The sequence below is a fragment of the Herpailurus yagouaroundi genome, unplaced genomic scaffold (assembly GCF_014898765.1).
Source record: "Herpailurus yagouaroundi ecotype Mexico unplaced genomic scaffold, PumYag 355, whole genome shotgun sequence".
In the NCBI taxonomy this organism is placed as follows: Eukaryota; Metazoa; Chordata; class Mammalia; order Carnivora; family Felidae; genus Herpailurus; species Herpailurus yagouaroundi.
The window spans coordinates 938,822-962,221 of NW_024412572.1; the positions used below are offsets into that span (position 1 = coordinate 938,822).

Consider the following 23,400-nt stretch of genomic DNA (forward strand, 5'->3'; position numbering starts at 1 on the left):
CGTCAGGCTCTGTGCTGACGGCTCAGAGCCTGAAGCCTGTTTCACATTCTGTGTCTCCCTCTCTCTCTGACCCTCCCCCGTTCATGCTCTGTCTCTCTCTGTCTCAAAAATAAATAAACGTTAAAAAAAAAATTAACTTTGAGAACTTGTAATTCATGGTATGATGGGTGATTTTCCACTGAAACCTGGACATTTGGTATAGTAGTCTGGATCTTATTTAAGACCTCTGTTTTAGCTGGCTTTTCCAGACACCACTCTGGCAAGGGAAGGGGGGCCCTGCCTTGTTACTGCCTGGTATGGGTAGACTTGATCCCCTTGATACCTGGTGGGTGGCTCCTTTTCACCTCTGGATGAAGATGCAAGTTCCAGTTTCCATGGGGTCTTCCTTGGTCCTTAATTTTAATAATACACACACTTAAAATTTTTCTTTTATATTGGACATCTATGGCCTTTCTGTCAATACAGGGAAAGATTGGAGCTGCTGCCCAAAGGATTGGAAGCCATTCAGTTCCAACTGCTACTTTATTTCTAATACAATGAGAAATTGGACGGAGAGTGAGAAGAACTGCTCAGCAATGAAGGCTCACCTGCTGGTGGTCAACACCAAGGACGAGCAGGTGCTTTCTAATAGATGGTGGAACCAGGAGTCCCATCTGGTTGTTGTTTACCTCTCTTGTCTCAGAAGGAGGCTTTCACTGTTTGGGGATATTGGTGGTGTGGCAGAAGGCTTTTAGTATAATTGATAAGAAAGGCTATACCTAAGCCATTACGTGCTGCACCTTCTTCCTGTTTCCATAAAACGAATCTCTCCCAAAATAAATTGGGGCATTTAAAATATAATATGTGGGCTTGGAGTGGAAGAATGAAAATGTCTTAGCCTGAAATACTAGTTTATTCTTTCAACCTGTAAATATTTTAGAAAGTATTAACTATTTCATGGAGAAGGGGTATTCTATCAAATAGAGAAACAGAGTTCGGTCATGAAGAGTCACGGTCAACAATCAGAAATGAATGAAGTTGAAGAAGTTATGAAAGGAGAATGATTTAATCTGCAAAAATTTTCTAATGCATGATTTTGAAGAACACTACTTCAGTGGAGAAGGGAAGTGAATCTGAGATGAGAATTCATTATGATCGTGGATAGAAATGGCTTCCATTTATATTGAACATCACTACGTTCTAAACGTTTATATCCCCACCAAACTTCATATGGTGAAATCTTAACCCCCTGAGATGGTGGTATTTGGAGGTAGGGTCTTTGAGACGGGTTTAGGTAATGAGGGTGGAACCCTCATGAATGGAATTCATGTTCTTATAAAATAGTTCCCTTGCCCCTTCTGTCGTGTGGATACACGGTGAGAAAAAGCTGTCTATGGATGAGGAGGGGGGCCTCTACCTGACCTTGCTAGTACCCTCATCTGCGGTTTCCAACCTCCAGAATTGTGAGAAGGAAATTTCTGCGGTTTATAAGCTACCCAATCTGGGGTATGTTGTTATAGCAGCCTGAGCAGACCAAGATAAACATCATGGTCACAAGTGTTATCTTTGATCTTGTACTGCTCAGCCAGAGAAGATTGCGGCTCCTGGGCAGGGGCCCCATGTGGCTCTTCCTGGATCCTTTCTTTTTCTGGTCTTCTAAGGCTACTGTAAAGAACTTAGTTCTACCTGAATACTTTAAAGGCTATAACTCCTTTCTTTTCTTCCCTTAGGATTTTATCATCCAGAACGTGGATACGTCTCCTGCTTATTATATAGGGCTGTCAGACCCAAAGGGAAAAAGAGATTGGCAATGGGTTGATCAGACACCCTACAATGAAAGTGGCACGTGAGTACAGAATTCGATACAGGAATCCCGGGCCCTGGATCATGCACGGATTTTAGAATGTTCCAACTATTAGCTATGAAAATAAAAAAGCTCACTCTTAACTCTTGGGCACTAGGTTTAAATAATTTTCTTTATTGTCTCATATGTAGTCATCACAAGAACTCTGTGAGGCACACGTTATTATTTTTCCCACCGTAGATTTGAGGAAATTGAGTTTAGAGAGTTTAGACAGCTCGACAAAGGTTATCCAACAGTGGCGGCAGTGATCCTCAAATCCACCTCTATTTGACATCAAAGTCTGTACTTTTAACTACTACATTATATCTCTAAATATAACAAAAATTTACGAATGGGGCTGGAATGATGTTCCTTGTAATGAACATCACAGTTAAGGTCGTGGCCAGTTATTGATTTAATATTTCTCATAAAGCAAATAAGCTAAATTGTGATACTTATAATATCTCATATTCATGTAGGTCTTTTAAAACTCTTAAATCCTTTAGTGCATTTTAGGGTAATACTACCTTTGATCCTCATATCATAAAGGAATATGACTCTAGTCTCTATTTTTTAGATATGGAAATCAGGAAAATGAAATTATATGTCCAAGATAACAGGGATGTTAGCAGATTTAGGGATTTTAGCTAGCTCTTCAGACACCAAAAGCAATATTTATTTATTTATTTTATAAGTTTATTTATTTATTTATTTATTTTCAACATTTATTTATTTTTGGGACAGAGAGAGACAGAGCATGAACGGGGGAGGGGCAGAGAGAGAGGGAGACACAGAATCGGAAACAGGCTCCAGGCTCTGAGCTGTCAGTCCAGAGCCTGACGCGGGGCTCGAACTCCCGGACTGCGAGATCGTGACCTGGCTGAAGTCGGACGCTTAACCGACTGTGCCACCCAGGCACCCCAGCAATATATATTTAAAAAAAGGAAACACACTACAGTGGTATCTGGGACTGGGATGAAATCTTTTTTTTTTTTTTTTTTCTTTTCTTCATCATTTAAGGGAGCTTATGGACTGGTAGTCCCCTGGGAACAGGACATAATGATGGACAAATAGAAGGGCTATCTGCTAGGAGAACGTTTAATGCAATGAAAGGACACAATATCGGGTGATGCACCGTTTCTGAGGGAAAGGCCAGAGTTTCAGGCGGAGGAGAAACTGCATGAGAAATGGAGACGGAATGATTGGGGCATATCCACCCTTGACATCCACACAGTTCAACCTCAGCCCCCTTCCTCACTGTCTCTAACCCTCTTCAAAGCCCTGTGTGGAGAAACAACCTCATCCAGTTTTTTCCCTTTCAGATTTTGGCACTCAAGTGAACCCAGTAATCTTAATGAGCGTTGTGTTATATTACATTTTCGTCGTGGACCGAGAGAATGGGGCTGGAATGATGTTCCTTGTAATGAACATCACAAGTCACTTTGCAAGATGACGAAGATCTACTTATGAACGGGACATTCTGCATGAACATGTGGTTGAATTGGAACCCACCATCACAGAGATAGCTAATTTGCTCTTTTTATTCATGTGTAAATCTTGTGGAAGGACGCTCCATAGAAGTTTTCCATAGGCTGTCACCTTTTCCATTTATGAGAGAATCAGTATAAGCATTCATTCATTTCTTCCTTCTCCATGTGCAGAGATCATATTTCTGCAGACAGATGGAGGAAGCATGAGCCTCCTTTCCTAATTTTGAGGAGTTAGGCATTGACGTAATTATATATGATATTGGTATAATTATATGATGGGGTTCCTCTCTCTGTCTGGATTTTTTTTTTTTCCACGAGAGTGATCAAAAGCAGAATAATCCCAACTATTACTTTCCATTTCTCTCAGACATTTATCAGCTTTAACTGAAGCATGTTATGTGCCAGTTGGAATATGATACACATCAATGGAACTTAGTTTCTGGCTTTGGCCCAGTAGACCATTTGGGATTCTTAGCATTCTCTGCTCATTCTTGGACTGTCACTTAACATCAGGGTGCACTCAGAGGGAAATCCAAAACTGAACATTAGAGATTTAGAAGTTATTATTAGTGAGTTGACATAGACGTATAATCATTAGGTATTCTGATAGTTTTTTTTTTCCCTTAAATTTTATAGTATCTGTGTGTAGATTGCCACTCAAAATGGCTCCTGGTTTATTTGTATTCCCCTTTGCACTGAATTCTTACAGATCATTTTATTTCAACTACAACATAAAATAGATTTATAATGAAGCCTGTTATTCATTGCTTTCATATGCTAATTATAATTGATCATAGTAAAGCTGATTCTAGCCATGGCTATCCAAGTATGACTTCTTGAGATTATGCCCCGATTATCTTGATACAACTGAGTAATTACATTTGCCACTCATTTCCTGACTGTATCTAAAAAGGAGTTGTTTTTATACGGGTCTGATCTTATCCATAGTATGTAGAACTTACCAGTTTACTCCTCGGAGAGCAACTTACAATCATGGAAGAATTTCAGGGAAGCTTTATTGACAAAGAGTTTTCCTCACTATTATTTCAATAATAAGGGGTTGGAATGAAGAGCAAAAAGAACCACTTTACGAAATGCTTTTGATTTTCAGAATAGAGGGTGTGCTTGAACTGGAGTGCAAGGAGAGTGGTGACATTAGTCATTGCTGGAACTTTCTCTGATCTCCACCTTATATCTTATGAATGTGGTTCAGATCCTATTTTCTTTAATTTTCCATAAAGCACCACTAAATTAAGATTGTGGGTAACAGAGTTTATGTAAGACTTGTGTTTAAAGAGTGATATTAAAGTGAAGAGGCATCCAGCTGACTTCAAATCAGTGGACAGAATTTTGAAAAATAAAGTTGCTTTAAGCCACTAATGTTTTGGGGTGGTTTATTATTTAGCAATGTATACCTGAAACACCTGTGAATTATATTGTGGATTTGAACCAGATTCTGCAAAATAATGAAACATATTCAATCACATTGCTGTCTCTGAAAAGATTGACAGTTTTTGGGCTTTTCTTGTGGGTTCTTTGGGGGAGAATATCTCGAGAACTGGTGGGCCCTGCCTTTTTTGCTGTGACTCTTAGCCATTCTGTGCTTCTGGTAACCCACCCTTAAACTCGAGCCATTTGTGAAAGCAATTTTTAAAAAAATTTTTAAATGATTATTTATTTTTGAGAGAGAGAGAGAGAGAGACAGAGTGTGAGCAGGGGAGGGTCAGAGAGAGAGAGGGAAACACAGAATCTGGAACAGGCTCCAGGCTTTGAGCTGTCAGCACAGAGTCTGACACGGGGCTCAAGCCCACCAACTGGAAGATCATTACCTGAGCTGAAGTCAGACGTTTAACTGATTGAGCCACCCAGGTGCCCCAAAAGATTGACAGTTTTTTTTTTTTTTAAATATATGAAATTTATTGTCAAATTGGTTTCCATACAACACCCAGTGCTCATCCCAAAAGGTGCCCTCCTCAATACCCATCACCCACCCTCCCCTCCCTCCCACCCCCCATCAACCCTCAGTTTGTTCTCAGTTTTTAACAGAAAGATTGACAGTTTTAAAGTGAGAGTAGGTTAATTTTATCATTAAGTAAATAAAATGCAAAATTAAAGTGTTTGTTTTTTATACAATTTAATTCTTACTCTTGTGTTGTAGGCATATTATATTACATCAGAGGTATGTGGTTCTTAAAGTTCAATATATTAAGTGTGCATATATAATTTTTTTCAAATATTAAGTATGAGCAAACAAAAATTGTTTTCAGACCACTATTCTAGAAGATGGATTTGAAAATGCTTGATTGGGGGCGCCTGGGTGGCTCAGTCGGTTAAGCGTCCGACTTCAGCTCAGGTCATGACCTCACAGTCTGTGAGTTCGAGCCCCGCGTCCAGGCTCGGAGCCTGGAGGCTGCTTCCGATTCTGTGTCTCCCTCTTTCTCCGTCCCTCCCCTGCTCACACTCTGTCTCTCTCTCCCAAAAATAAATAAACATTAAAAAAAAATTTTAAAAAGAAAATGCTTGATTGAAGTTTAGGTAATTGTTCCATCTGAGGTAAAAGAAAAATACAAGCTACAAACAAAACTATTTGAAGAAAGTTGTGTTTATGTTGGTTTATTAAGAAGATACATTTAAGCCTATGAATGAAATATACTTAGAATTTTAGTATCTATATTCATTTTTATGTTGCTATTAAAAACAAACATATAAATAAATAAATCTACCAACACCTAAAGCCCTTTTAGTCAACCTGCCACTTAGTAAATATGGAAAAGGAAGCAGAAGCTGTGGAATATTCAGTACTGGGGAAAATACTTTTGCTCAGTGGAGTTAAAATGATCAGCCTGGATGATTTTTCTGAAGCTGGGCATCTGCTGACACATGACAAACCCTTCTGAGCCTGTTAATATTCATTTTGTCTTGATGATGATACTGAAACATGAATTAATAATAGTTTTGTCTTTGCCAATATGGAAATCATCAATGGTACCCACTTTGTCAGAGATGAATTCAGTGACTCGGGCAGGGAAAAAATAATGTCACAATTCAAATGTATTAAACCATCTGTTCAGTATGTGTTTAATTAAATCAACCCCATTTTCTCTACATAATGGAATGCTCTGCATTAGTGAAAATTGTTGCAAATGGAAGCACATAATAAAGAACCAGTAGTTAGGACTGTGGTGCATGTTGTTGGTCTGTACGTTTTCCTTAGAAGCAAAACTTTGATTTTCTTTACAGAGAGTCATTTTCTTTCATGCAGCCCAGGTGACCTCACTTTCAGCTCTGTGAATGGATACTGATTAACTCAAGGCAATCAAAATAATCACCCTAGTGGTTGGTTTAGGAATAGGCACACATTGCAAGGTAATCCAGTGAATCCCCTCCCCTTGTTCTCCAACGAATCCGGGAGCGAATCTCCCTCTCCCAAAGAATGTGAACAGAGAAGTATGTAGCCTGCTTGCTACTAATAGTCATTCTATCGCCATGTGGGGAACCAGCTTTAGAATGACAGAAACACCATGGGGTAGGACAATGGAAAGAATCTGGTTTCTTAAGGGTATTGTTGAGCCACTGAATCAGCTATTCCTGAAGCATATTCTACTCTGAATTTTTAATCAAAACTAATAAGTTTTCTAATTTAAGTCTGACTGAGTCATGACCGATATAAAATAGTATATTTTTAATTGACCTAACTTTATTGGGATTCAGTCATCTAAGGAAAGAAGCTAACATTTTTAGAGCACAGTTCCATGAGTTTTGTTTGTTTTAGATTCCATTTATGAGTAGAATCACATGGTATTTGCCTTTCTCACTCTGACTTATTTCACCTAGCATAATACCTTCTAGGTCCATCCATGTGGTCTCAAATGGTATGATCTCATTTTTTTAATGGCTGCATAATATTCCAGCGTGTGTGTATACCACATTGTCCTTATCCATTCATCTATCAATGGGCAGTTGGGCTGCTTCCATAATGTGGCTATTGTAAACAATGCTGCGTATTGTTTACATTTTATGTTTAAAATGTAAACAACATGTAAATGTTTAAAATGTAAACATTTATGTTTAAAATGTAAATGTTTATTGTTTAGCATTTAGGCATGCTGCGTATATGCATAGGGGTGCGTATATCCCTTCAAATTAGTGTTTTCGTTTTCTTTGGCTAAATACTTTGTGGTGGAATTACTGGATCATATGATATTTCTGAGTTTAACATTATTGAGGAACTGGCATACTTTTTTCCACAGTGGCTGTAGGAATTTACATTTCCACCAACAGTGCATGAGTGTTCCTTTTTCTCGACATTCTCATCAACACTTGTTATTTCTTGTCTCTCGAGTCCAGCCATTCTGAGAGGTGTAAGGTGGTATCTCATTGTGGTTTTGATTTGCATTTCCCTGATGATGAGTAATGTTGAACATCTTTTGATGTGTCTGTTGGCCAAGGGAAATTAATTTTCAATAGAAAGATGCAATTTTGGGGGCGCCTGGGTGGCGCAGTCGGTTGAGCGTCCGACTTCAGCCAGGTCACGATCTCGCGGTTCGTGAGTTCGAGCCCCGCGTCGGGCTCTGGGCTGATGGCTCGGAGCCTGGAGCCTGTTTCCGATTCTGTGTCTCCCTCCCTCTCTGCCCCTCCCCCATTCATGCTCTGTCTCTCTCTGTCCCAAAAATAAATAAACGTTGAAAAAAAATTTATAAAAAAAAAAAAAGAAAGATGCAATTTTGGGGGTGCCTGGGTAGCTCAGTTGGTTAAGCGTCTGACTATTTCCGCTCAAAAATTAAAAAAAAAATTTTTTTTTAAGTATATAATTTGAGGCGCCTGAATGGCTTGGTTGGTTGAGCATCCTACTTTGGCTTGGGTCATGATCTCGCAGTTTGAGAGTTCAAGCCCCACATCCAGCTTACTGCTTGCTGTCATCTCTGAGCCCAATTCGGATCCTCTGTTCCTCTTTGTCTCTGCCCCCTCCCTTGCTTGCACTCTCTCAAAAATAAATAAACCTTTAAAAAAATAAAAAGTATACAATTTTTGTTACTGCATTTATGAAAAAATTCTTTATTTTTTAATTTTTTAAAGTTTATTTATTTTGAGAGAGAGAAGGAGCACGCATGTGAGTAGGGGAGAGGCAGAGAGAGAGGGAAAGAGAGGGAGAGAGAGAATCCCCAGCAACTGACAATGCAGAGCCTGCAGGGCTTGAACTCATGAACAGTGAGATCATCACCTGAGCTGAAACCAAGAGTCCGATGCTTAATTGTCTGAGCCACCCAGGCGCCCCTATGAAAAAATTCTTTAAGTGGATCTGAAGTTTTCATCAGAACTTCAAATGGGTTAGTGGCCCAGAAGAGTTTCATCATTGTTTATCTGGTTGATTTCAACTTCCCAACATCTTATCTTCACGACTACAGTCCTCTGATAAGGGCTAAAGAAAAACAAAATCATTGAAGGTTACACAAATAAACTGTTCTCCTTCTGGTAATGGGGAACTATTTTGTTACAGACCAACCCTTGTAACAACAACAATAACAACACTAGCAAGAGGAAGTTGGTTTCAAAGCACTGGGGAGCTATCATGGCACTGAAGATTTGAGGCACATGAAGGTAACAACATAACCATGAACAGTGATCAGCCATTCTTCTTCTAATTTCTTGGAATTAGGTAATCCCTAGAATCTTGATGTAATCCCAAAGGATCATCTGAAGAATGACTTATATGAAATTTCTTATCATCCAGTGTTATTATAAGAAACAACAATAATAATCTCTTGAGTTGAAAATAATGAGATGCTCTATATTTTGTATTGTGAGTCTGTAGACCAAAAATATCTTAAACACATTTGTGTGGGAAAATATCGGAGTCTAAATATCTCTTAGAAGGTAGTGCTTGCCTCCACCTATTGATTAAGTTGTCTTTAAATTCTTAAACAGGAGAATCAAACTGGGTCTGCTTAGTTCAATCATGGACAGTAATTTTCAAAAGGGCAACACAGTGCTGCTTTCTTAAAAGCATTTGTTTCAAATTGCTGATTCACTCCTGATGTTCCCTTCCAAAGAGTTCAAGTCAAAAGGACAATATGCATTTTGACTCTAATAGTATGTGATTTTATTTTCAATCCGTACAAGTTATTATCTTTTCCATTGCTAGTTTTTGCATGGCTCCCTTATTAGACTCAAATGTCCCATATTTGTCTGTACATCTGACCTGAACCTACCACAAGTCTCCTTTTGATCTAATCTCCCATTCTCCCTATTAATTTTTTATTTTGTTTTTTGTTTTGATCCTGTTTGCCTTTGCTCATATCATCTCAGCGCTCTATTCAAAGTCTTGCTACTGTAATCTAGAAATGTATAAGGAATGAAAAGAACAAAAGAAAATGGAGCACAGGGCTGCCAGTGGTCAAGACCAGAAAGTGACTTAGGGAGCACATACTGGAGATGGGCAATGAGCAAATAGGTCTTTAAACTGATTTTCCTATATATAAAGTTTACACATTTTCTTTGGACCATCTCATACCTTGGGTTTGTGTTTCTTGATCTCTGAGGGGAACTGGAGGCAGATGCATAGGTTTTATAACCACTTCTCCTTCCCCTCTTACGACTTGTTGTATCTCTCTAACCAACCCCAGGGAGAATTTTCTGGGCTTTTACTACTGTTCTCAATATCTATTTTATCATTCACTGTAACTATGCCATCACTTTAAAAGCTTGTTGAGTACAGTATGCACCTATTCACATTAGGATTTTTTTTTTTTTTGTATTCAAGACTGCTCACTTGAGAATGTGGAGATATTTGTGATATTAATAAAGAGAAAAGTCTACATTCTAGAGACTGTATGTTTTGAAGGATCCCCAAGCTCCTGAGTAATTAGAAGGAATTAATGAAGGCTGTCTTTGCTGTTATACCACTTCAAGCTCCCCCTTACCTACTCAGGGAGATAAAAGATGACTAACCTTGGGGCGCCTGGGTGGCTCAGTCGGTTGAGCGTCCGACTTCGGCTCAGGTCATGATCTCACAGTTTGTGGGTTCGAGCCCCGCATCAGGCTCTGTGCTGACCGCTTGCTCAGAGCCTGGAGCCTGCTTCAGATTCTGTGTCTCCTTCTCTCTCTGCCCCTCCCCTGCTCACGCTTTGTCTCACTCTGTTTCTCAAAAATAAATCAATGTAAAAAAAAAAAAATTAAAAAAAAAAAGATGACTAACCTCTGCCCAATATTGGTCTTGATGCAATAAGAATGTTTCATCGCTTTGCAGATAGATTCCAGAATCTTCCATTTTACGATCATATTCCTGAGCAATGTCTATAGATCTTTATGTAATTTCTATATTAACCCTTATTATTGAGGCCATATCTAGTCAATCAGACTTTTGCTTACTTCTAAGACCCTCTTCAATACATGGATTAAAATTTACATAAAATCCAATTTGGCTTGGGAGCACTGAAATTAAGGCCTACAAATAAATTTCTTTTAGGGCATATGAAATTTTCTATTTTGCACACCAGAATAGGAATCAGAAATCTTATGTCAGGAATTGACACATAATCTGAAATTCATGTCAAAGTTCCAATGAGCAGTTTGGGGTATGTTTCTCAATTTCCTCTTATTTTTCCCAGTATTTTTAAAATAACTTGAAACTTATCCAAACCACAACTTCTTCTTCAAGACACAGTTTTTACCAGAAGTCCCTTAGCCTCATAAGAGTGTTTAGCAGTTTGTCTCTGAGCTCTGATCTCTTTGACTGAAGCAGAGCTCTGGTGACATCTTCAAGAGCAAGTGGTAAAAAAGAGCCTCCTGAATCTTCTTTTTTTTTTTTTATTTTTTTTTATTATTATTTTTTTCAACGTTTATTTATTTTTGGGACAGAGAGAGACAGAGCATGAACGGGCGAGGGGCAGAGAGAGAGGGAGACACAGAATCGGAAACAGGCTCCAGGCTCTGAGCCATCAGCCCAGAGCCCGACGCGGGGCTCGAACTCACGGACCGCAAGATCGTGACCTGGCTAAAGTCAGACGCCTAACCGACTGCGCCACCCAGGCGCCCCCTGAATCTTCTGAATACAGAAGATGATGGTACGAGAAGGGCAACCTCAAGATAGAGATGAGCATTCCTTTTCTCAGTTCCAGAGAGGAAGGCAGAAGTATACGATGAGCTGATAAAGGTCATTGGGAAACAAGGGGTAGACCACAGATTGATGGGACCAAGATTGGGCCACCGTAGTAAGAGTGATGGGAAGTTGAAAGAAAGAATAATTCGTCAGAGCCAGAAGCACTTCAAACAGTAAGAAACCAAATACTAATACAGTGGTATGGGAAGAGGGAGGCAAAGTGGTGTTTTCAGCAAGACAGAGACTCAATGGATTAGCATAATATTTAAGAAGAAAGAATAAGGAAATGGGAATTATGGTTGGCTGAGGGTGAGTTTTGCCCAGATCGTTTAGGACTACAGAGCCACTACTTGCTTATTTATTCTGAAAGAGTCTTCCCCGCCCCCCCGCTGCTCTTATTTTTTAGAGAGAGCATGAGTGGGGGAGAGGGAAAGAGGGAGAGAGGGAGAGAGGGAGAGGAGAGGAAGAGAGAGAGAGAGAGAGAGAGAGAGAGAGAGAGAGAGAGAGAATCCCAATGCAGGGCTCAATCCCATGACCCTGGAATCATGACCTGAGCCAAAGTCAAGAGTCCAACACTCAACCGACCAAGGCACCCAGGAACCCCTATTCTGAGGGAGTTTCTAAGCTCTCTCTTGTTTTAGGTTTTTAATTACTCTGAGATTCTTCATCTGGTTTCTTCATTGCTCTAAGCTTCCTAAAAATTTTCACTTCCTGGCTTCTTGATAACTGCTTTTGTCTTGCTGGTCTGACAGAGAAAGCAGTATGGCGGTCCCAAGTAAGATTCTGGTCTGTTGCTGTGATTTCCATAGCACTCCTCAGTGCTTGTTTCATTGTGAGCTGTGTGGGTAAGTTCTTCACTCAGGTGCCACTTCCCTTGATTCCTTTTCCTATCCTGTTCTATAAAGATTTCCTAGGGTATGTTTTTTGTTTTTGTTTTTTTTTAATTTCATTAATATGTTAGCTCTTACTTGGAATACCATATTTGATTTCTCCTCCTCCTCCTTCCTTCCCTCCTCTTTTTCCATCTTTTGATAATTGACTCTGCTTCCGGATCTACTTTACCTGGTTTTATTAACACGATCCCCACTATGGCCTCACATATGAATGTGTGTTAGTTGTAGACATCCTTTAAGACACATCATCCACTACCGGGTTCCCTAGTGATCACTGTTCTCTGGGCAAAAAGTCCTCTATTTTGAGACTTCAACTATAATTACTTTTATAATCATAATATAGATTAGGCTCTTTGATTTTCATATGGGAGTCTTTCCCAGTATGAGACGAAAAAGTTTTCAAATGCAATCTTGAAGATATAAGGGAATGAAGTTTTGTTTTCCTTGTTCAATTTACTTGCAAGTAAATATTTCAAGTTCATTTTGTGAGAAGTTTCAAAGATCTGTTTGCTCTTTAAGCTACAATTTGGTCCTCTTTTCATTGATAACGTAATTAAAAATAATAATGAATAGTCTGGGAGGGAGTGAAAGTGACTACCTATGTCAAATGGGCCATGTTTGAAATTCCTTCTGAGATGTAAACCAATCTCACAGCCTTTGTTGAAACACGGTTATCACCTAAGTTAAAATCTGCTTTACTTTTCATGGTCAAGTGCAAAAGAGAAGGAGGTTTAAGAATAGTTATTTCATTAAAGGAAGCAGATATTCAGGACCCAAGGTAGAAAGTCTTGACTGTATTGAGCTTCAGTAGTAGAAGGGCAAGAAAAAGTAAGTGAAGAGTCATGGCAGAACCTGAGAGAGAATAGGTCATATGCTTAAGGCACACACCCTTGAGCGTAAAAGTGAATGTTTATCTGAGACATTTAAAATGTTTAAATGTTGGGGCGCCTGGGTGGCGCAGTCGGTTAAGCGTCCGACTTCAGCCAGGTCACGATCTCGCGGTCCGGGAGTTCGAGCCCCGCGTCAGGCTCTGGGCTGACGGCTCAGAGCCTGGAGCCTGTTTCCGATTCTGTGTCTCCCTCTCTCTCTGCCCCTCCCCCGTTCATGCTCTGTCTCTCTCTGTCCCAAAAATAAATAAACGTTGAAAAAAAAAATAAAATGTTTAAATGTTAAAAGTTCCCCTTGGTTGTTATTTACCCCATACGTTTATCTGTAGCTACCAACAGTCACAAATTTTAGAAAATATTAAAATAACCTGCAAGCTTGCTTCAGCATTATTAACATTAAGGAGAAACAGACAGCCAGCGAGTCAGAAAATATCTATTGATTACTCTGTGACCATCACTGTTCCAGGTGTTGGCGATCGATCGATGTGGAAAACAGATCAAATCTCTGCCCAAGAATATAGAACTTAAATTCCAGTGCGGAAAGAACCAAAAAATAAACGGGCAGGCATATAAACAAACAAAATTAATGAATACAAACAAGTCGCAATTCAGCGTAGTGTTTATGAGCTTGCCTAGAGAGAAGAGATTGGTGGGGGTTGGAAGCAAGCCAGCTTGGCAAGAGATATAGAGCATGACTCTCTATAATAAAAACAAATGATGAATACTAATCCTTCTGCTTCCTTCACAGTGACTTATCATCTTACATATGGCAAAACTGGCCAAAGGCTGTCTGAACTACACACACGCCACTCAGGTTTAACCTGCTTCAGGGAAGGGACAAGCATGAGAGGTAAGGTGTTGCAATGCCTAACCAGACTTTCTCTTTTCTCAGAGAGAGGTCCAGGTCAAGTTCAACATTGGTTTATTCCATTTTTTTTTTTTTGAAAAAATAAAGTCTCTGCTTTAAGATATCTCTAAATTTACATGTTCATATCAGGCTTTAGATTCATCCTCAAAACAATTTTTCCTCCAGACTGCTTGATCTCAATAAATGCTACCAACACATGCCATGTACTTTGCTCAAGCTAACACTGGAAGTTATTCATAACAGTTCTCCTTTCACATTAACCGCATCCTTATCACATGGATAAAATCTTCTTTTTTTTTTATCTAAAGTTCTCAGTAATAGCCATCTGCATGCCAAGCATCAGCTTTATTACTGGTCAGTGTGAATCCTGGAACATGGTTCAGGATGAGATTGCCCTCACTGTAAAACATAGTCCTGGTAACTTCCTATGTGAAGAGCTGGGGCAGTTGAATTCAGAATCATAATTTGCCCCACACTATGTCTGGTGAACAAAGTCAAAAAAAGGTAAAGTACATGTTTGCAGTAGTCTTTATGGCCTTACTCTTTCCAAGAAAAAAAAAAAAAATCCAAGTAGATTTCAGACTCTTGCTACTTCAAGAACTAAATAATCCAATCCTCTGCTTCTATGCGGAAACCTATGAGGGGTAAAACGAGGGCAGATGTTTCTTTGTATTTCTATGAGATGTTGGAATTTTCCATTTTATGTTATTTGGCAACAATATGGTACATGGGGTGGTTAGGGAGGATTTTCTTTACTCTCCCTGACTTCTGGTTCTCTTGTCACCTTGGGGTTCTTTTGTCAAACAATTGTGGAGCTGGCCCTACTGAGGAGGGAGACAATTCTATCAGGAGGTAGGCACTCCAACAACTGGAATTTTCAAGAATGCCTTCTTGGAAGCAGCCATGGGTGCTTTACCCTTTGCCTTCAGAATGTTCTGAAATGAACGAGACAGAGATGGATATTAATGAAATGAACCCTACATTTGCAGAAGAGACTGCAAATTTACTCCTTAAAAATACCCAACCTGGGGGCGCCTGGGTGGTGCAGTCGGTTAAGCGTCCGACTTCAGCCAGGTCACGATCTCGCGGTCCGGGAGTTCGAGCCCCGCGTCGGGCTCTGGGCTGATGGCTCAGAGCCTGGAGCCTGTTTCTGATTCTGTGTCTCCCTCTCTCTCTGCCCCTCCCCCGTTCATGCTCTGTCTCTCTCTGTCCCAAAAATAAATAAACGTTGAAAAAAAAATTAAAAAAAAATACCCAACCTGGTATTATTTATGGTCAACTAAGCTCATCAATACAACTAATTCAAGTTACACGATTCAAGCTTACATGATAAAATTATTTTACTTAATACCATATCAGCAAATAAAAGGGCCCCAATGTTAACAATATCTTTTCAAATTCTTATTACAATGAAGAGGAAGAGCAAAAGTCTAAACACAAAATTTTCATTTCAATTACAGTTAAGAAATAATTGATAGTCTCAGTGTGTCTTCTCCAATTTGTTTCCCCCTGAGTCCCAGTCAGAGTGTTGAGATGTTCAGATGCCCGGATAAAGTTTCTTCAGTAGAGCTGAGCTCTAACCTAGACCTGTAGTTTTCAAATTCAGGTCCCAACAAGGATTTTGAAAAACTACATACCCTCTTATACAATTTATTTTGACATTAATTTTTTTTTTTTTTACCAAGTTGTAGAAATGAAAGGTTTAAGTTCTAAAATATAAGTATTGGGGCGCCTGGGTGGCTCAGTGGGTTGAGAGTCCAACTATGGCTCAAGTCATGATCTCGTGGTTTGGGAGTTCGAGCCCCGCATCAGGCTCTGGGCTGATGGCTCGGAGCCTGGAGCCTGTTTCCGATTCTGTGTCTCCCTCTCTCTCTGCCCCTTCCCCGTTCATGCTCTGTCTCTCTCTGTCCCAAAAATAAATAAAAAACGTTGAAAAAACAAAAAACAAACAAACAAAAAATCACGACTGTTAAAACCCAGTCAGCACTCCTTTATGTTTAACTTTTACAGATTGTTTCCGCTTCCTAGAGAAGTACTTCTTAGGAGAATAGGGAAATGTAAAATTTGATAACCCAAATGCGATTTCACTGGTAAACAATCAGAAATGAGATGACACACCTCTGAACTTATAAAATTAAACAATGACTACAAGTACAAAAACTGACATGTAATTTTAAAGGAATTCCGTCTCTTGGTTAAAAAAAGAAAAAGAATAAATTCTGCCTGAGATGGGTGGGTTAGGAGTCGTCCCCTCCTGTGATCTTGTTGGTGTTTTGGCTTGTTTTCTTGGCCAACGTGCTGTCGTGTGACTGTTCATCATGCCTCACATTTTCTTTTCGCTTTAGAGTTCTAGGAAATTGCAGTCTATGACTCCTTCTTTTTTTCATGCAGAATTTCCTTGTCCAGCAACTGAATGAATCGTTGTCTTATTTTCTGGGACTCTCAGATACACAAGGGAATGACAATTGGCAATGGATTGATCAGACACCTTACAAGGAAAATGTCAGGTGAGTGCCGAATCAGATGAATGACCCATAGGGCCTTGTTTAGGTAGAAAAGTTAGGGGAATTCGTTCGTAGTGATCACTAGTGCTAATATTTACAATTTTAACAGTGATAACAGATTCTAGCAGTAAGCTCTTACTAAGTACATGTATTATATCACTTAAACTTCATGAAAGCTTATTTTTTAGAACTCACCTTATGGGTTAAAAAATTGAATAACTTGCTCAATGTCAATAAACTAGTAAGATGAAAAACTAGGTCTCAACTTCATGTCTACCTAACTCCAACGATGGTGACGCTCTCAGCCATTACATTTTACTGCTTCTAAACACGTGTAGACACTTCAATCAAATTTTTCTCCAGTTAATACGATTTAAAATATCCAGGGAAGAACTATGTTCAGTTCTGATGGGATAATAACATAATAATACTATTTATTTGTGGCTTAAAAATCCATTTAATTGTACATTGTCTCATTTGATTTTCACACAATCTCGTGATCCATTTGGAGACCTTATTATGATTCCTGTTTTTTTTAATTTTGAAGTTTATTTATTTATTTTGAGAGAGAGAGAAAGAACAAACAGGGGAGGGTCAGAGACAGAGAGGAGAGAGTGAGAATCCCAAGCAGGCTCTGTGCTGCCAGCTTAGAGCCCAATGTGGGCTCAATCCCACGAACCATGAGATCATGACCTAAGCCAAAGTTGAACACTCAACTGACTGAGTCAGCAAGTTGCCCTTGATTCCTATTTTTAATAGATGAAGAATCTAATACCTGGGAGAGTAAGTTACTTCTCTAAGATCAAAGTAAGCCAGCAATAAAATCCAGTTTCTTCATTCCAAAAATAAGGTCCTACCCACACCCTCACCTCCTACCACAGACTGCATTCCTTGGAAGCAGGGTAACTTCTTATATTCAGACTCATTCTCTCTGACATTTGTTTAGTGTCGATCCATGAGAATAGAGAAACTAACTTAGGAATGTGATAAGAGTACAAAAACTTTAAGAGTACACAAATGATAAGGCAGCCCCTTTATTACAGGCCACTAAGAGAGGAACTTTTTTAATAACTTAGGTTGGGATAAGGGCTCTGAATAGATGAGAAAAGTGAAGATCAGAATCTGGGGGGCGGGGCGGGGGGGAAGGTCCAAGGACACTCTATTGCATACAAATGTTGCCAGGGGAGTGACAGAGGAGCACGAGTAAAGGTATGTATCCACACTTGAGGTTTTTGAGGAGGGCAATATGAGAAGAGGAGAGCCATCATTGGGATGTTCTGTCACTCTGAACCTCATTGTTCAACCCTGACCCTACATACTTTCTAATCAATCGCAATGCATTCATTGACGAAGACTTTTGCCTTTTTGTTTCTCTTTAGAGTCTGGCACCAGAATGAGCCCAATTTTTCTGCAGAGGAATGTGCTTCAATAGTTTTCTGGGAAAACAGAGGATGGGCCTGGAGTGATGTTTTCTGTGATACTAAGAGAAACTCAGTATGTGAGATGAGGAAGATTTAGCTCTGAGCGGAACTTTATTCACTGACACCTTTAAAGTTAAGACCTGTCATAAAATGATAATTTCCTCTTACGCTTATGTATAATCTTTGTCACAGGGGTTCGTGGAAATATTCAGATACCCTTCTGCCTTCAATCATCCCTCTTCTAGTTTCCTCTTTTTCACTAATGATAAGATGAACTCTTCCTTCATTTTCTCTTTAATTTGTTCTTCATTCTTTCCTTTCTTCATATTTCTTTTTGCAAACACTCCTTGTGCCAGAGGCTGTACCGTTTTGTCTGTTAGAAGACTCATAAGGAAGTAACTTTTGAAAATTATGAATTTCTTTCACCAAAATGCCGCTTAAAAGCCCGTTTGGCCAAGATGGTGACTGGGACTGCAGTCATTGGAATCCCTGGCAAGAGCTGAAGGATTTGCTTCCTAGAAAGTTCACTCACATGGCAATTTCATATTGGCTATTGGTAGAAAGCCTCAGTGCCTCACCACAGGGATCTCTCCTTGGGGTTATTTGAGTGTCCTCACAATATGTTGGCTGGCTTCCACCAGAGCAAGTAATCCAAGAGAGCAACTGAGAGCAGCAACGTCTTTTGTGATCTAGCTTCAAAAGCCAAACACCATAATTCCATTGGTCACACAGACCAAACCTGATATAATAAAGAAGAGGGCTGGGGCACGTGGGTGGCTCAGTCGGTTGAGTGTCCAACTGGCTCAGGTCATGATCTCACGGGTGGTGAGTTCAGGCCCCGCCTCGGGCTCTGTGCTGATGGCTCGGAGCCTGGCACCTGCTTCAGATTCTGTGTCTCCCCCTCTCTCTGTCCCTCCCCTACTCATGCTCTGTCTCTCTCTCTCTCTCTCTCCAAAATAAATAAACATTAAAACAATTAAAAAAAATTTTTTTTTTCAACATTTATTTATTTTTCGGACAGAGAGAGACAGAGCATGAATGGGGGAGGGGCAGAGAGAGAGGGAGACACAGCATCGGAAACAGGCTCCAGGCTCTGAGCCATCAGCCCAGAGCCTGACGCGGGGCTGGAACTCACAGACCGCGAGATCGTGACCTGGCTGAAGTCGGACGCTCAACCGACTGCGCCACCCAGGCGCCCCTAAAACAATTTTTTTTAAATAAATAAGAGGACTATCCAAAGGTATGAACACCAGAAGGTGAGAATCATTGAGGACAATCTTGGAGTCTGGCTGTCAGAGTGGAATTTCCTTATAAAGATACAAAATGTGTATTCCAAGAAGCAAAATAATTAAAAATTCTTCTACAATAAAAATATGAAACTCATGTTCATCAAAACACTATAAAGAAAAATTTTTAAAGTTGAACTGCAAGAAGATATTTTATTTTATTTTCTTAAAGATTTAATTTTTTTAAGTAATCTCCACACCCAATGGGAGCTCGAACTCACAACCCTGAGATCAAGAGTTGCATGCTCTACCAACTGATCCAGTCAGGTGCCCTGAAGATATTTTAAATACTTGTCACTAATACAGTATTAATACTGCATAAGAACATATAAACAACTGTCACAAATCAATTAGAAAAGACAGAAGTTGGGCAAAATATTTAAACATTTTACAGGGGCGCCTGGGTGGCTCAGTCGGTTGAGCGTCCGACTTCGGCTCAGGTCATGATCTCACAGTTCCTGAGTTCGAGCCCTGCATCAGCCCTGCGCTGACAGCTCAGAGCCTGTAACCTGCTTTGGATTCTGTGTCTCCCTCTCTCTCTGCCCCCCCACGCCCACTTGTGCTCTGTCTCTCAAAAATAAATAAATTGTTAAAAAAAAAAAAACATTTTCCAGAAGAGGAAATACAGAATCCAATAAATGTGTTTTTATAGAGATGCTCGGCTCTACTAATAATTTGAAAACTGTCAATCCAGACCACAATAATATACTATTTCATATCCATTTTAATGGCTAACGTTAAGAAACATAACACCAAGAGTTGGAAGAGATGTAGGTAAATGGTGAGCTTATACTGTTACAACCATATCGGAAAATAAATAAATCTACATTTTTCCTATGAAACATCACCTAACAAATGCTGTGTGGAGTGAGATCTAAGTCTATGAAATGTGGGTACTGGAATGAAGAGTTATGCTATGGGGATAACTTTAACTAGGGAAACCTTCTGCATTGTATGCTTACGTTATTTAGGCACGTACCTGGTAAAAGTGAAAACAAAACAAGGGTTAGATAAACATAATTCTCAATGTAATGGTTACAATTGGATGGTAGGCCGGGATTGGGAGGAACACTTAGGCACGTGATAGAGTTCCAGGTTTTGTATTGGGCAGTGGTGTTTATATAATAAACATTAAACAGGGGCACCTGGGTGGCTGGGTTGGGTAAGTGTCCAACTCTTGGTTTCTGCTCAGGCCACGATCTCATGGTTCGTGAGTTCAAGCCTCACATTGGGCTCTGTGCTGACAGTGCAAAGACTGCTTGGGATTCTCTCCTCCTCTCTCTGCCCCTCCCCTGCTCTCTCTCTCTCTCTCTCTCTCTCTCTCTCAAAATAAATAAATAAACTTAAAAAAATTAAGAAAAAAACACGCAAAAAAACACAACAAAATGAAGCAAGAATATCAAGAAGGTAGTGTATTATGAATCTCCAATTATGATTAAAACATTTTTGTGGGGCGCCTGGGTGGCGCAGTCGGTTAAGCGTCCGACTTCAGCCAGGTCACGATCTCCCGGTCCGTGAGTTCGAACCCTGCATCAGGCTCTGGGCTGATGGCTCGGAGCCTGGAGCCTGTTTCCGATTCTGTGTCTCCCTCTCTCTCTGCTCCTCCCCCGTTCATGCTCTGTCTCTCTCTGTCCGAAAAATAAATAAACGTTGAAAAAAAATTAAAAAAAAAAATTTTTGTGGACCCAAAGTCCAAATATAAAAATAATTAATGAAAGTCTAGTTTAATGAAAGTTGGGAGTTCTTGACTGATACCTTTGAATTCAGGATCACTTTGAAGTAGCAGTGGTCCCAGATTCCAGAAGCTCTTGCTGCCATGTCACTGTCACCACAATTGTCTCTCCACCCACAAGAGGCCACACATTGGAATCCTCAATCTACCCCTACCAATCACATCTGGAAACGCATCATTTATGACCTTGATTATTGGCAGAAACATCCGCAGGAAAATCTCTCCTGCTTTATGTTTACTTCCAAGTCTCACACTGTTTCATCTAATTGGTGGTGAAAAATTTTCATGAAGACAAGTCGGAAGGGAATCTGAATAATGTAGTTCATAGCTTTGGGTAAGTTTACCTGTACTGTAGTGTTTAAGTCTGTTTGGGCCGCTCTACTAAAATGCCAGAGACTGGGTAGCTTATAAACGGTGGAGGTTTATTTCCCACTGTTCTGGAGAATGGGCAGTCCAAGTCAAGGCACCAGCATGATCACATTTTGGTGAGAGCCCTCCTCCTAGTTCATAGCCTGCACCTTATCACTGTCTTCACGTGGTGGAAGACATGTGAAGTCTCTCGAGAGCCTCTTTTATAAAGCATTCATCTCATGCAAAAGGACTCCATTCTCAATACCTAAGCACTTCCCCAAGGTCTCATCTTCTAATACCGTATGTATTTCAACCTATACATTTTGTGGGGACACAAACATTCAGACCGTAGCAGGTAGGTAGATGTTTCTTAGATGTTTGGTGTAGATTTATCCATAAAGTTCTCCGGGCTTGCTGCCTATTTAAGACTGTTTATTTGGACTACGTTTTCCTTTTATTTTCCCCCTACCATTTTTAGGCTTGATCAATTTAATTTCTATTTTCTAGAAAATCATTTATCTCACCTTATTTTTTTTTTTTTTTGAGCAGAGAACATGCTTTATGGAGGAATAGATAGGGAATGGCACTACCACATGTGGGGAAGGGTTAGCTTCAGTAAAGTTCCTTTACCCTTAAGAAAACCCCCAGTGACGTTGCTTTTAGACAAACTTTAACAGTGACACTGAAACTGGTTAAATATGCTTAAAATTAGTTCCCCCCAGACTGCAGTGGGTGTGAGTAGTGACAGAGATGATGAGAGAAAGGCACAAATGACCAGAGTCAGGAATGTGAGGGTTCCACATACAGTGGAGTATTGTAGGACACCAGGTTGGGAAGGGTGTCACGTCATATATCAAAAGCTTGGAAGGGCCCCCATCAAAAAGTTGGAAGGGCCCCCATGTTTATAGCAGCACTACCAACAATAGCCAAAGTATGGAAAGAGCCCAAATGTCCATTGATGGATAAATGGATAAAGAAAATGTGGTACCTATATACAATGGAGTATTACTCGGCCATCAACAAGAATGAAATCTTGCCATTTGCAACTACGTGGATGGAACTGGAGGGTATTACGCTAAGTGAAATTAGTCAGTCAGAGAAAGACAAAAATCATATGGCTTCACTCATATGAGGGCTCTAAGAGACAAAACAGATGAACACAAGGGAAGGGAAACAAAAATAATATAAAAACAGGGAGGGGGACAAAACAAAAGAGACTCATAACTATGGAGAAAAAACTGAGGGTTGCTGGAGGGGTTGTGGGAGGGGGCATGGGCTAAATGGGTAAGGGCCATTAAGGAATCTACTGAAATCATTGCTTCACTATACACTAATATGGATGTAAATTTTAAAAAATAAAAAAGAAAGTTAAAAAAAAAGAAAGGAAAATGGAAGCCATCAAAAAAAGAAAAAAGTTGTAAGGGTCTGGACAGAAATTAAAGGGAACATCTATCTCTTGCTTTGCCTGAACACCAAAAATAGGAAACCAGGGGATAGGGGGGAACGGTGGCAAACCCCCAAAAAGGAAATGGAGGAGGAGTTCTTGGAAGGGCATGGGCACTTTAGTTCAAGAAGGAAGGTGAGGCACTGTTAAAGAGAAGCAAACCTTGGCGGGGGTGGCCTGCTGAGTCTGGGGCAGAGATCTGGAAATCATTCGCGGTCGTGTCCTACCTACCTCGCCAAGGATGTTCAGACAAAAATCGGTGCAACTGAGGTGTGCTACATCAGACTGGTACTGGGGAGAAGGTTTCTGCAGTCTAATGAACCTGTTCGCCTGCAGCATGAAGGAGGACTGAACGTTGTTTTGGCACCTGCAAATGTAAAAGGGGCCAGGGAGTTAAGAGGGAAGAAAGCAGTTATGACTGGGTACTCTCTGGCGAGGCAGAAAGAAGTATTTGCTGCCTTCCGCCAAGACGCTGCCCACAGGTGAACTCGGAGTACCGAATCGCCACCTCTTAATTGCCCTCTCCATCTCGTTCCGATAGATTATGCGCTGTTAGCAAGACTCCTCCTTGGAAGAGCCTTAAGAAAATATTGCTCTCTGGCCA

General features: G+C 40.1%; 2 protein-coding genes across 7 annotated transcripts in view; both read left to right on the forward strand.

Moving 5' to 3' along the window:
* Positions 1–4,692, forward strand: part of CLEC4A (C-type lectin domain family 4 member A) — a 41,060-nt gene extending 36,368 nt beyond the window's left edge. For all 6 annotated transcript variants that reach the window (XM_040462612.1, XM_040462616.1, XM_040462615.1 and 3 more), the window contains 3 exons: positions 466–617; positions 1,710–1,825; positions 3,145–4,692. In XM_040462612.1, the coding sequence (XP_040318546.1) occupies positions 466–617; positions 1,710–1,825; positions 3,145–3,292 (416 nt within the window). In that variant the 3' untranslated portion in view covers positions 3,293–4,692. The remainder of the gene's footprint in view (positions 1–465; positions 618–1,709; positions 1,826–3,144) is intronic.
* Positions 4,693–6,798: 2,106 nt separating this feature from the next.
* On the forward strand, positions 6,799–18,150 carry LOC121021934 (C-type lectin domain family 6 member A-like). The gene is made up of 6 exons (XM_040462636.1): positions 6,799–6,838; positions 12,070–12,255; positions 13,939–14,126; positions 14,367–14,475; positions 16,436–16,565; positions 17,942–18,150. The coding sequence occupies exons 1-6, from the start codon at positions 6,799–6,801 to the stop codon at positions 18,078–18,080; spliced, it is 792 nt and encodes a 263-aa protein (XP_040318570.1). The 3' UTR covers positions 18,081–18,150.
* The last annotated feature ends 5,250 nt before the right edge of the window (positions 18,151–23,400 follow it).

Excerpts from the sequence above, each read along its gene's own strand:
- LOC121021934 (XM_040462636.1), top strand. The coding sequence starts at position 6,799 with ATGTGGGGAACCAGCTTTAGAATGACAGAAACACCATGGG. Across the intron at positions 14,127-14,366 it reads ATTGGTTTATTCCATTTTTT|TTCTCAGTAATAGCCATCTG; the intron begins TTTTTTTGAAAA and ends TTTTATCTAAAG. Across the intron at positions 14,476-16,435 it reads CACTGTAAAACATAGTCCTG|TTTTTTTCATGCAGAATTTC; the intron begins GTAACTTCCTAT and ends TATGACTCCTTC.